Source organism: Canis lupus, chromosome 21, assembly GCF_003254725.2.
Source record: "Canis lupus dingo isolate Sandy chromosome 21, ASM325472v2, whole genome shotgun sequence".
In the NCBI taxonomy this organism is placed as follows: domain Eukaryota; kingdom Metazoa; phylum Chordata; class Mammalia; order Carnivora; family Canidae; genus Canis; species Canis lupus.
In genome coordinates, this window is record NC_064263.1 from 34059410 (window position 1) to 34073696 (window position 14287).

Genomic DNA, 14287 nt, shown 5'->3' on the forward strand with positions numbered 1-14287 from the left:
CCCGTTCCCACAGTTTACATCAGGGGTCCTTAGTGCTGGGGAACTTGAGTGGCAGGAACCTTTTGCAAAAAGGCTGTGAATAGCCTGGTAGGGAGGCATATAACTGAGGGAAGATGGCCAAGGACAGGGAGACAGGAAAAGGGCTCTGATTCCCTGGCATTTCTTCATTTTACATATGATGAGACCAAGCCTAGAGAAGAAGAGTGACATGTTCAGAGTCAGCCAGCCTGTCACATGCATCCAAGGCAATCAGTTGCTCCTTCCATGGCAATTGATTCTTTGCCCCAGGTCCTATAAGTAAGGAGAGATGGTAGGGCTTCAGGTCCTTACTCTTGATGTGAAAAATGGAGAAAAAAGGGAATTTCAGGGCGTGTTAGAGGGAGGGTGTGGGTTGCTCCCCCTCTAGTAGCTAGTCCTGTTTTCTATTAGGTCTGCCATAATTAGCATCTGTAGGGACTGCAAGATCTCCTGAAGACATCTATAGCAGCTACTGCGCTGAGTGTTTAGATTCAGAGAAAAGATGTCTTGGACAGATAGATAGGTCTGGGTTTGAGTGGAGAAGATTCAGAAGACTCTGGCAAATGATTATTGTCTTCCCTATTCCAACCAGAAGACATTGACTTATGTTTACCTACAATCTCATAGTACTTTATATTTCTTTGGGATGGGTGGTGGTAGGATTATGGAGGGGGTTCTTTCACAATTCTTAAGAAGGGCAGCCTTTGTCCAAGTCGAGGATATTGTCAGCACCTCCTTGGTGGACAGCTCCACAGCAGCCACTAGAATCTCAACTCAATGGGGCCATTGGGCCACTGGTGTTCTCTGAATGATGGCTTATCTTTGTCTTGTTATTTCTCCTTTCTTTCTTAAGAAAATTCACGTTGTTGTAAGAGGACTTCAATTCAAGTGACTTTATTCTTTAAAATACACAAGACTATGTATAAGAAGGAATATCAAGTTGTTCTGAATAAAGGATTCCTTTGGCTAAATATAAAGTCTGAATGATTGAACTAGAAATAGCTCAGGCCTATGTGTATGTGTGTGTCATAGCTCAGGAATCTTTTGTAATAGGACTTTCAGATCCAAACCAACATCAAGAACACATCATCTTACAAAAATTGTTTTGGGCTACTTCCCAGTGTTAATGCAATAAGGGAGAGGTTAGTTAGACACTGAAATCTTAGAATTTCAAGGATTTTTAAATATTTTAAGGCTAGTGCTTATAATATTTGAAATCTGGGCTGTCTCAGGAAACCCAAAATTATAATTATTATGCCTATAACCAGCAATCTAGAATGACTCAGGTTGAAGAGTGAAGTCTAACTGGAAATGGAGGTTTTGGAATTATGAATGCCCTGGGAGGAAAAAAAATGATGATGTACAGAGGTTTCTTTGCTAAGAGTGAACAGGAAGTTTTGAAAAAATGTGATTCCATCTGTTGCTTCACTTAATAGAGATAGAACATTGCCAGCACCAGGTCAGGTGCTGGCTGGAAAGGCTGGTTGGTTTCCATTAGGCTCCTTATAAAGCCACCTTTACCTGGCCCAGAGTCTTGTTCCAAACATGGCCGGCTTGGAAATGTAATTTTGTTAATACTGAGAGTAGCTCTATTTCACTCACAATAAGGTTTCACTGCCCAAGCTTGCAACAGCTTGTTTTATAAATTATTTGCCCGGTTTTCATTGGGAATGAGAAAATAGAACTCCGTGGGGACTGGACATTTTGCTTCTAGTCAGTATCCCCTCTTTTTCTACAGAAAAACCAACAAGGAAACCAGATTATAATCAGAAGGTTGCTTGGTGGGCTTGGAATAAGAATAAGGGGAGGTTGATTTATGATGGTGAGGTTTGATGGCAGCAGGTCTGATCCACCATTCCTCTCATGTCCAGAATGGAGGAACACCTGCCACTGTAGCTGGATAGATTTAGGCCTTGGGTCAATGAACTGACTCTCTTTTGGATGCCTCTAAAAGTAAGCCCTGATACAAGGATTTGAGTTATTTGGGAGGGGTTCCAGGAAACAATGGTAGCAGAGTAAGGAGGTTAAACAGAGAAGGGAAGGAAGCCAATACAGGTGTGTTACCAAACAAGTTACCATCACAGGCAACTGGAACTTAACTTCACAGTGTACAATATGCATCTCAGTGTTAACCTATCCAAGTGTAAGAGATCTGGGCTTTTTATCCACCAACCCTCATAAGTCATTGTTTGAGTGATGATCCTCACCACAGGGTTGGGTTGAGTAAGTTGATTTGCCAACATATCCATCCTACCATAGATGTAGACAGAATGCACTCTAGTGGTCAGAAAGAGTCCATAGATCAAGAGACACAGCTGTGCCAGTTAGGAGACATTCTGGTGGGCATCAAAATGAGTCAGGCTGAGGTGATAGAATTGGGGGCATGGGGAGCATATGCTACACCCTCTGTCCATCCTCATATTGTGGATACTATCTCTGCTTACTTTCATTTTCATCCTTTTTTTTTTTAAGGTTTTATTTATTTATTCATGATAGAGAGAGAGACAGAGACACAGGCAGAGGGAGAAGTAGGCTCCATTCAGGGAGCCTGACGAAGGACTCGATCCTGGGACTCCAGGATCATGTCCTGGGCCAAAGGCAGGTGCTAAATCGCTGAGCCACTTTCTACTCTTCCAGCCCCCTTGCCACCTTCCCAAGTCCCTCGATATCCCTCTCCGAGTCTCTGATTCATCCTCAGAACATGGATCCCCATGTTCATTTTTTTTGATTGTGCTTGTATCACTGCTAATATCCTTTATGATCGTTTCATCTTATTTATTTATTTATATTTATCATTTATTTTATTTTTAAAATAAGTTTGTTAAGTCTAATAAGTTAGATTTTGCTTTTCCTACTTCTGACCCCAGGAATAGTCTAGGATTATTGCTTTTTACACGTTTCTATTTTTATTTAGAATGTAGGAGTTTTAATAGTTTAGTTAGAATTTTGGGAGTGCCTTGCTGATGACCATATGTACTGCTTCCAGGAGGTGGGGGCGGGGTTGAGGAGAAATGCATCAGTAATCAGAAAAAGAAGAACATTTAGAAACAGATTATCTGATGAGTTCTGAACTTTTTATGGAACTTGACTGCTGAATCTTGAGTTCATCTGGAAGAGAAAGGACACAAACATAGCCAAGAACATTTTGAAAAAAACAATGGTGAAAAATTTGCCCTATCAAATAACAAAATATACTATAAAGCTACGGTGGTTAAAACATTGTGGTTTGGGCACAGGAATAGACAATTCCATGGAAAAGAATATAGTCCAGAAACAGAGTTATCTCTACATGGGAGTTTAGTGTATGACGAATATAGTATTTCAAATAAGAGGATAAAGGGAAGGGAGTAATTGTGAATTATAAAATGGTGTTATTTGATATCTGAAAGATAATTCTTTGGAAGAGAAGTTAGATTCTTATCCACACATACACAAAAATAAAATTCAAATAGATATAATATTAAAGAATAAACTAAGGGCACCTGGATGGCTCAGTCAGTTAAGCATCTGCCTTTGGCTTAGGTCATGATCCCAGGGTCTTGGGATGGAGCCCTGCCTAGGGCTCCCTGCTCAGTGGGGAGTCTGCTTCTCCCTCTCCCTTTGCCCCTCCCCCTCCCCCTGCTTGTGCTCTTTCTTGTGCATGCTCTCTCTCTCAAATGAATAAATAAAATCTTAGAAAAAAAGAACAAACTAAAACATTTTAGAATAAAATATATCGAAGTATTTTTTAATCTTGTTGGGGGGAAGTCCATTTTAAGTAAGAGACAAAAATTTAGAAGACTGGAAGAGGCTGGCAGATTTGACTACATAATATTTATGTGCAAGCTAAAGCACCATCAATAAGTTACAAACACAAACTCTCTGAAATTCTGTTCCCTTCTCTTGAGTTCTTGTCTTTCTACTCTTCCAGCCCTCTTGCCACCTTCCCAAGTCCCTCGATATCCCTCTCTGAGTCTCTGATTCATCCTCTTTGGGTTTCCCCTCTTCTCCTGTCTTCTCTTCTGAGTTTGTCTCCTAGTCTGTTTGCTCGAGAAAAACCAAGGGTCCAAGACAGACAAACAGTGAAGTATAGACTGAGGAAGCAATAAGAAAAAAAAAAAAAAAGCTGAGGGGTGGGGAAGATTTGCACTAAATATATAACAATATTAAGATTTGCAAAGTATATATGGCAACAGTAAGTCTATAAAAAGGCTAAGGTGTCATTAGATATTAGGATATAAAATTAGGATATAAAATCAAGGATCTGAATACGCAGTTCAAATATCTAAAAATGCAAGTGGCTTGGTGGGTGTACTGGGGGACCACCGATTCCCTTCTTCAGAGTGGGGTACCCATCTCTCAGATTCAGGACTCTCCATGCCTCATGGCTCTCACCTGAATTCCCCTCCAGGAATTTTCATTTATTTGGAACAAAAAGACATTTTTGTGTTCTCTAGGAAAACAGTCACATAGAAGCCTGACATACACTAAGAAAGATGCCATTGGGTCTTCCCCCACGCAGCCTGAGGTGACATCCGAAAATGGTTTGCTACTCGCTGGACCCAGAAAACCCTACAAAATCATGCAAATCAAGAGGTTCAAATCTTCGTGTTTACTTTAAGAACACGCATGAAACTTCCCAGGCCATCAAGGGTATGCATATCCAAAAAGCCACCAAGTATCTGAAAGATGTCACTTTGCAGAAGCAGTGTGTGCCATTCCATCGCTACAATGGTGGAGTTGGTAGGTGTGCCCAGGCCAAACAGTGGGGCTGGACACAGGGTCGGTGGCCCAAGAAGAGTGCTGACTTTTTACTGCACATGCTTAAAAATGCAGAGAGTAATGCTCAACTTAAGGGTTTAGATGTAGATTCTCTGGTCAATGAGCACATCCAGGTGAACAAAGCCCCCAGGATGCGGCGTAGAACTTACAGGGCTCATGTCCGTATTAACCCATACATGAACTCTCCGTGCCACATGGAGATGATTCTTACTGAAAAAGAGCAAATTGTTCCTAAACTAGAAGAGGAGGTTGCACAGAAGAAAAAGATACCCCAGAAGAAACTAAAGAAACAAAAACTTATGGCCCAGGAGTAAATTCCGCATAGAATAAATGCAAATTAAAAAAAAAAAGAAAGGTGTCACTGTCAGTCATTCATAAATAAAAATGGTCTTCACAGCTGCCACTATAATCATCGATTTCCTAAATGTAACTTCAGACTTTTTAATTTAAACCCTGAATTATCTTCCCATATAAAAATGTGAATGACCTAATTCGCTTTTATGTGGATTATATTTTATTGTCTAAATCAATATTTAAATCTAAATCAATATTTAGAAATAAAATATTGTATTTTCTTGTATTTTGTTTTTGTATTTTCTTGCCTTTATGTCAGCCTGTGAGGTGATTGGGAAATTTGCCTTGCCTTCCCTAATTTCATGGAAGGAGATCTTACCTCTGTCTGGGGGTACCCTGCCTTCATACCAGTCAGTACCCGAGGGCCAGGAGAGCGGCAGCAGTTGCATGCTTCGCTGGGATGTGACTGTCCTCAGAACACAGAATCACCGTGTGGACTGGAGCAGAACTGCAGTTATGTGAGTTGGTGAAAGGGAAATGTCCCTGACAACAACAACAGCTGGGGTTGTAATTGTGATTCCTCTGGCAGCTCTTCGAGTCCATGTACTTGTCCTCCCACATCACCTCCCCTCATTTGCAATGTGATAGGATGTTTACTGCCCACCTTGAGCAGTTGAGGCCCAGAAAGGCCAAACAAGGAGAGGCCTTGAACTCAAATGTCAGACAACACATATTCCTGAATGGGAGCATGGCTTCCCTAAAAAGCACTTCTTTCCTCTACACTCCTAAAGGCCCTTGTACATTCCTGGTTATTTCAGATTGGAAGCATCTCTGTAACTCTTGGACTATTCCTGTGGCACATGGGTGAGTGTGAGGTGGTTACAGTCTACCATCAGACATACTTTTTACTGTCAGGGATTCATGTACACCTGTAGAGTCCAGAGCATGCAGCAAAAGATTTGTTTATTTTCTCATCAAATAATTCATGGGTCCATACACAAATAGCCTTGGATATGAAATGGGAGCTCCCTTTGCTCTCTTTACTTCCCTTATGGTCCTAATTCTTTTTTCCACTTCTTGGGCTCTCCCAGGGTTTGAACTCCATTCTAGAATTGCTGGCATCATACTCCGAGATCTTCAGGTTTTAATGTCCTTCAAAACCATCAGTTAGAAGCGTTCATAGAACATTATTGTCTTCCATAGACTGGGATTTTTATACTAGCAGAGTTTCTGTCCCTCTACTGTGACTATCTAGACACAAACCTTCCCCACAGGAGATGATGGGGTTACATGTAGGTAAGAAGTGGATGAGGGGGAAGGAAAACCTCATGCTGCTACTGTATCCCCTGGGGCGGTCTCCTCACCAGATGGTGGGCTTCTTGAGGGCAGGGCTGTGCCACGATCCCTCCTACCCTACACTAAGCAGAGGGTCCACTGCACAGTAAAAAGTTCAACAAACACTGCATGATTGAAAACACTCAGGCTGGAGAGAAGCAGACCCCGACAGCATTCTGGAAACCCACACCTCCTCCACAAATGGCTGGGGTGACTCCTTTTTATTCATCCGTTCAGCGACATTAACAACTATCTTCACCAGCCCTGGGTTGGGGAGAACAAGGCTCTATCCGTCACCTCAAAGAGCTTCTGAGCTGCTCTGGAGGAACCAGGCAAGCCAAACAACCCCAGCACTAACTCATTATTACTAGGACTGAGGTTGACACAGGACATGGTGAGAGCTTAGAGGAAGGGCCTCCATCCAGATGGGGGAACTGGGGAAGGCTTGAAGTTTTCTAGAAGCTAAGATCCTGGCCGGAGACGGGAGGGAGGGCGAGAGGAGCCAGCAATGAGGGAGCTGGCCTGCAGTGGGGCCAACAAAAAAACTTGGCGAGGCCACGAAGGGGAGTGAGAAGCCTCAAATGTAGCGTTGACACTGTTTTTCTTTCTTCTGGAGAGCTGCCACGTGCCGCCACAGAGAGCATTTCACGGCTAGATGCATATTATTGCAATGTGTTTATCTAGGAAACCAGAGCCCAGCTCCAGCATCTGGTTTTCAGCACAATCCTGAATGAAGTCCAACTTTCCAGTTGGGTTAATGAAAATAAAACTTGGGAAGTTGTGGGCTGGCTGCACCAGGGGTTGAGTCCTGGGCTCACGCAGGGTCACGGATCGCAGGGCCGGAAGGGCTCAGGCAGGTCATGGATTTGTTGTGGGCTGGCCATGAGGCCGGCACCAAAGACAACCATGCACAGGATGGGAGAGCTGCCTGGACTGGCCCTGAGGAACACACCTCACGCAGGAATGGATGTTTTTGGATTCTATCTGTCTCAACCCGACAAAAGTTGACCAAGCACCTACTATGGCCAAGGGACTGGGCTGGGTGGGGCGTTGGGGGTGCGATGCAGATGTGAACTCAAGCCTGACTCTAGCCTGCTGGAGCACAGACCAGTCGGGGAGAGGCCTGACCAGACAAGCTGACCCATGAGCAGGATCTGATGACAGCCCCCATCAGCTCTCACCACTTTGAAGCTATCAGGAGGCTTAGGATCAAAGAGGGGCCCATTTTTAAAAGCCAGCTTCAGAAAAAGATACAGCCAGGCTTCAGAGAGCCCTGGAATCCACAACAGAAAGTCCACGGATTCTCCTTGCCCCTCATGTCTGCAGTTTTGCGTATTTGCCTCATTCTCCTCTCTCACTGCATACTGGGTTTCTCTGCTCTCCAGGCTATGCGACAAGAAAACGATTTCCCCATAGCTTCTGAGTTCCCATGAGGCTCTTTCTCTTCCTTCCCCAAATTCAAATTCCTTGGGAGGAGGTTTTAATTGGCCCTGGTGGTGACAGGCTCACTCTTGGTCAAATCAGCGATGGCTAGGGATCAGCGTCACATCTGTAAATGCTGCTAAGGGGAGCCCCACCTGAGATCCCATGCCCAAGGCTCCTTTTCCTGTTGAAGTGGTTACAGTAAGGCACAAATCACACATAGCTTCTCCTCTGACCCCAGCTCCACCTTTGTGAGGGAAACACAATAGGGAAATGGAAGCTCACTTGTTAGTGTCAGAAACAGGGCTGGCCCTGGAGCTCCTAACTCCCAGCCCAGTGCTCTTTCCACTACACACTGTTCCTTTGGTCCTGATGTGAAGCCAGCGATTGTGAAATAGACTCTGCCTATGCAGTTTTCCCTCGGGAGCATCGGCAGAATGAGCAGTGTTGATTAGAGAGAATTTTGTTGGCAGGCCTTGGAGTGAGCTGGGAGCCAAATACCAGCGGTTGTGGCTCCCTGTGACCCAGAAGGTGTGTCATAGGTTCCTGATAGGATGACCTCCGACAGGGATGTGAGGATCCTGGGGGAGAGAAGGCCCCTTACTCTTCCCTTCTTTACCTGGAGGCTGCTTCTTAGGACAATGTAGGAAAGGCCCAGGCAAGACAATAAGGAGGTGCCTCTTCCTCCAGAGTCTTGGCTCAAACTAGGGAATCAGAGAGTCATAAAATGGCCTTGGGTGGAGAAGAAGACTTTTACTGAAGTTACAGAGGAGAGTCCTCAAGCCATGCCAGAGAGCTAGTTCCTGAAGGACCCCAAGGGAAAGGACATTTGGTGTCTCCTGGTCATCCTTCAAATCTCCTGGCAACGACATTTTTCTTTCATCTCACCTCTTGGTATGGGAAGTAATGTGAAGATTCTTGAGGATGCTGTCAGTTTTATGTACACTTTGCTGCTCCTGCTTGGATCTTTCCAGAATTTCATGATTGCAGTCGTTGATGTTACCATTTCCAGGTCTGAGCCCATCCCAGGGCCTAAGCCAATACTGATGGGAGCCTCAGTCCTCATTCTACAGCTCCTGAAATCATTTTCCTGTCAGTAGACTTGGTGTGGGGAGCACCAGGCTGGGCCCCTGGTTGGGCTCTTCCAGCCTTACTGTGTTAGTATAGTGACAGACTGGGCTGCTACCTTGGTCCCTTCTTCCTAGTTCACTTGATTGTACTTTCCTGAGCTCAAACTGCTTGGGGCTGTGTATCCACTTACAAACTTTGAACCTGGCATCCATTCCTCTAGCCATTGATGAATGGAACCCTGTGCACTGTGATGCAGCTCTGCCTGGTTCCATGTTGCCTCTCATTTCTGCCTAACTAGACAGGCTGTCTTTAATATTAGTGCCAACCAGGAGTGCCCTCTGAACTGTGCACCTGCCCATTTTGTAGCTGGGCTGGAACTCCTAGTTCTGCTTAATGAGGAGGCGCTCTCCCTTTTCCCTTGTTCCTCCCCTTGGCCTTGCATACTTCTGTGTGTCCATTCTAGTGATACTTGGCATGGGCTGTGCTTCCTGTCCCACTGGCTCTTGCACTGGTCTTCTCTCCATTCCATTTGTGTCTCTTCCATTGGATGCAAGGGTTGTTGGGAGTCAATGGGCAGCAACCTTATGCCAGGAGAAAGATCTCCTAGTGTACCAAGAATCAAGATTGTTGGGCAGCCCTGGTGGCGCAGCAGTTTAGCACCCCCTGCAGCCCGGGGTGTGATCCCGGAGACCTGGGATCGAATCCCACGTTGGGCCCTCTGCCTGTGTCTCTGCCTCTCTCTCTGTGTCTCTATGAATGGATAAATAAAATCTTTTTTTTTTGATAAATAAAATCTTGAAAAAAAAGAATCAAGACTGTCATGTAAATATGTCCCAGAGTATTATGGATCATCCTACATCAGCTCATTAACCAACAGGATTAACCTAAATATGAGCAGCTCTGCTCAAGGTGAAGAAGGAGAAAAGCAGACTATATTCTTCATTCTTTTGATTTTTAATTCTCCTTCCCATGATGCAGGCAGGTATCACCTGAGTACACTCATGGTTGACCTTTCCCAACTTCTTTCTCAATCCTCAGGTAGTGAAATGACATTGTTTACATCTTTGAACTTGGGTCTATTTAAACTTTCTGCAGGTGCAGGGTCTGTTCTTTGTAATCACCTCCCCTTCCTTAGACATGGTTTGTATAGCTTTTGCCCAAGGCTGAAATTCCCTCATTCACCTACCCACCCACCCATCCACCCACCAACCTTCAGTTATTCAGTCAGTGCTTCTGCCAGAGTCTGTGCTAGGCAATGAGAACACAGCAATAAATAAGCCATGGTTTCTTCCCTCCAGAAGCTTTGTGCTCTGTCTCTGTCTCCCCAGTACTTCTCCGCTGGACTCACTGAAGTGTCCACCTTTGGGCCTGGGCTCATTCTGGTGGGGATGACAGACGAAAGTGGTGGAGACTGAGAATAAACATGTAAACATATAATTAACTGCTAATTGGGGAAACATGGTATAGGAAATAAATGGGATGGCCAGAGAGTAACAAGGAACTAGAGGAGGATCTATTTAGAAAGGATGTCAACAGTAGGCTTCCATAGGAAGTGACTTTTAAGCTGAGATCTGAACGATTATGGTAGAGGCATAAAAATGTACAGACAGCAAGATATAAAAAATGCTAGGGCCCTGAGGTGGGAAAGAAAATGTGTTCTTAAAATGGAAAGGCAGTGTGGCCTAAGTACGCACAGCAAACGAGGAAGTGGCATGAAATGAGACCAGGGAAGCAGGCAGGAGACATACTAGTGCATACCTTTTTGGCTACGGTGAGGAAGTTGGAAAGGGACATAACTTAGACGAGGATTGGTGTGATCTGTTTTATATGTTTAAAATGTCATTTATAAAATATGAATATTAAATATAAACAAAAATAGAAAATTTTAATATCAGTTACTCTCACTGCTGTGTGGAAAGTAGACTGGAGAGGAGTCACATGGAAGCAGGAGAATAAGCAGGAACAACCGTAGGCTTTTAGCAGAGAGGTAGGTGATGGCGGCTTGATCCAATGTCATGGAATTGAAGACACATTTTGGATACAGAACAAGAAGATCAGATATGGTAGGTGAGGGAGGCTCCACATTTGTTCCCATGTTTCGGGCTTCAGAAACTGATTGGGTAGTAGTGCCATTAACTGGGAGATGAGACAGAAAGGAGAGAAGCTTCAAAGATTAGGGGAAGGAAATTCAGAGTTCAGACTTGGGCATGTTAAGATTTATTTATGTACTTATTATTTGAGAGAAGAGGGAAGGGCAAAGGGAAAGGGAAAGAGAGAGAGAAAGAGAATCTCAGACTCCCTGCTGAGTGCAGAGCCCTACATGAGGCTTGATCTCACGACCTTGAGATCATGACCTGAGCCAAAATCAAGAGTTGGGCGCCTGACTGAGCCACCCAGGTGCCCCAGACCTGGGCATGTTGAGACCTTCATTAGGTATCCAAATGGGTCAGGTAGGCAGGTGGATATATCAGACTGTCACTCATCCAAGAGGTTTGGGCTGGAGTTACATAAATCAGACTTGTTAGCACATGGAGAATAGATAAGACAGGAGGGACACTTTCTGCTTTCCTTGGAACATTGCACCAGAGCAAATATCTTTCATGCTGTCTTGAGGAAGGAGGTCAGGGAGGGGATCCCAGAACACCCTTCTAATAGAAGGCTCTTGAGTTCCTGCAGGGCCAGGACTATGCAAGAGTAATGATTCAATTGGGGCAGGAGAATGTTCTCTTCTCCACTGGGACCAGGCTTTCCTAGGATTGTTCTAAATTCCATTGATTATTTTTTGCTTTGCCCTGGAAACAACTACTTTTTATGTAAGCCCTCTCCGAAAGTGACAAATCATGGAAAAATTCTCTTGAATTTGGATTCAGCAAAGGCAGAGATGGCACATCTTGCTCTGTGGTGTGGAGGACATCCCGAGGATGCACCAGAGGCAAAAAAGCTGGGAAATGGATGCAGGTGGCCCGGCTGAGTCATTGTAATTCTTCACCCCTGAAAAATCCATGCATAGCTTCACGCAATGTGTGGAGGGACAGCAGGGTGGGATGGGGGCACTCTGACGTGTCTGATATTCAAAGCAGGAAGGAAAAAATTAGAAAGGGAGGAGAAAATGTAATTTCTGTGGGGCAGAAGGACATGGCGTGCTTCCCTAGCTTCCAGGAAGAATGTTTCCTGCCTGGGGCTCTGGGCTTTCCCTATGGCTGAACACTCTGGGATAGAAGACTATGCCTGGACCTCAAGGACCCTCTAGTAGAGGTTCCTGCTCCATCATTCTTGACTTTAGAGGTCACATTTGGGAAAGCAGAGTCCTTTCCCTGCTCCCCACATGCAGGGGTTCCTGAGCTACCTGTTTAGGGGTGAAGTGCTTTAACTCCTCCCTCCTGTGCCTGCTCCTATTTCTTTGATTAACCTCTCCCTTTCCTCTCTGTTTCTTATCCCTTCTCATATCTTTATTTCCTGACTCCTTACCTCACAATGGAATGAGGCGGTGGGTACGGGCAATAGTGTTGGCTATAGCTGTAGAATACTGATGGTGGGAATAGAAAGTGAGGAAGGAGCAGAGAAGCTTCTGTGTGCCTTGACCCCAGAAGATACTTCTTCAAGCCTCAAGGCTGAGATACTCTGATCAAGGAGGAGACTCAGGGTAGAGCTGGAACTCAGGTGGACAGGGAGAAGGGAGGCAGCTGTCTCCTTGGGCACATGTCTAAAACACAGTTTTCAAGGTGGTATGTTGACACAACAATTGAGATTATAATAAAGGGGCACCTGGGTGGCTCAATGGTTGAGTGGGTGCCTTTGGCTCAGGTCCTCATCCTGGGGTTCTGGGATTAAGTGCTGTATCGGTTTCCTGTGGGGACCCTGCTTCTTCCTCTGCCTGTGTCTCAGCCTCTCTCTCTCTGTGTCTCTCATGAATAAAGAGATTTTTAAAAATTAAAAAAAAAAGATTATAATGAAGAAAGGATGGTGGAAGCAATGTTGAAAGCACAGGCATAAACTGGTAGAGATAGTCAAAGTGTCGCCCCCTAGTGGTCCTTCTCCCTCACTACCCTTCTCCAGTTGCCAAGTGGTTCTCCCAAAGGTTGAACCGTGTCCCATTTCTGAGGATAAGACAATGAACCGTACCTGGAGGCAAAGCAATGGCTGTTGAGAATTCAGTCACAGAGGTGCCCAGGAAATGCTGGCACAGAGCTCTGGACAGTAAAACTGCCTCTCCCCTTTCTTTTATTGTCCACCTCATGAGTTTAATGGAGTGACTACACCAACCCTGGGCAAACGCTCCATTGGCCTCTTCATCTTTCTCAGAGTAAAATCCAAAGTTCTTATCACAGGATTTTAAAAAAAGATTTTATTTATTTACTCATGAGAGACACAGAGAGAGAGAGACAGAGATATAGGCAGAAGGAGAAGCAGGCTCCCTGTAGGGAGCCTGATGTGGGCGGGACTTGATCCCAGGACCCTGGGATCATGACCTGAGCCAAAGGCAGACAGATGCTCAACCACTGAGCCACCCAGGTGCCCCTCTTACCACCGAATTATGATCCTATCTAACGTGATCTCCCACTACTTCTACTATAATCTCTCTTGTTCACACTACTGCGGCCATACTGGCCTCCTTGCCGCTCAAGCATGCCAGCACATCATGCCTCAAGGTCTTTACATTTGCTGTTCCCTTGGCTTGGAAAGTTCTTCTTTCCAAGACCTGCCCAGCTCACTCCCTGGCTTCCTTCAGTCCTCTGTTCAAATGCTACCTTAACAAAAAGACTTTCTGCAGGCATTCTATTTAAATTAGACACCTCCCTCATGTCCTTCTCCTCTATCCATCCCTTTACCATGCTTAATTTTTCCTCATAGCTCTTTATCATCCTGTAAAATATTATACCTATCTGTTTTCTTGTCTGTTTTTCTGTGCTTGAATGTATTTCTTTTCTTTTCTTTTCTTTTTTTTTTTTTGCTCATGATTGCATTCCCAGAGCCTAAAATAGTGTCTGGAATGTGTAGAAATTCAATAAATATTTGTGGAGTGAGTGCATAAGTGACTAAATCTGATGAGAACAGAGGTTTTTGGTGACTCTTCAGCATTGATATGTAATCTGCAAAATGAATGTTTGTTACACTTATCGACATTTTCTTTAAATTAAATCCGTTTTCTCATAATCTTGTCTCATCACTACAAGGGACCTCTTCCGTGTTGGGTCATGAGCCAATCTATTCCTGGAAAGGATTACAAGGAGCAGGACAGGCCAGCAGGGTGATGCTCAAGTTGGATCCTTGGTGCTTGAGAAGAAGGCCATAGCACTGCCAGGACTTCCATAATGATCTCACACTTATTTGAATTTCCTCAGGAAGGAAGCTTGGGCTATGTTCCTCTCTGGATGAACTGGAGAGA

General features: G+C 44.6%; 2 protein-coding genes across 5 annotated transcripts in view; both read left to right on the forward strand.

Moving 5' to 3' along the window:
* Nucleotides 1–5359, forward strand: part of LOC118349954 (60S ribosomal protein L17-like) — a 48974-nt gene extending 43615 nt beyond the window's left edge. For all 4 annotated transcript variants that reach the window (XM_035704081.2, XM_049098696.1, XM_049098695.1 and 1 more), the window contains one exon: nucleotides 4455–5359. In XM_035704081.2, coding sequence (XP_035559974.1) covers nucleotides 4539–5093 — 555 coding nt within the window. In that variant the 5' untranslated portion in view covers nucleotides 4455–4538 and the 3' untranslated portion in view covers nucleotides 5094–5359. The remainder of the gene's footprint in view (nucleotides 1–4454) is intronic.
* AMPD3 (adenosine monophosphate deaminase 3) overlaps nucleotides 1–14287 on the forward strand; it is a 149500-nt gene that overhangs the window by 43609 nt on the left and 91604 nt on the right. The gene's annotated exons all lie outside the window — the stretch shown is intronic.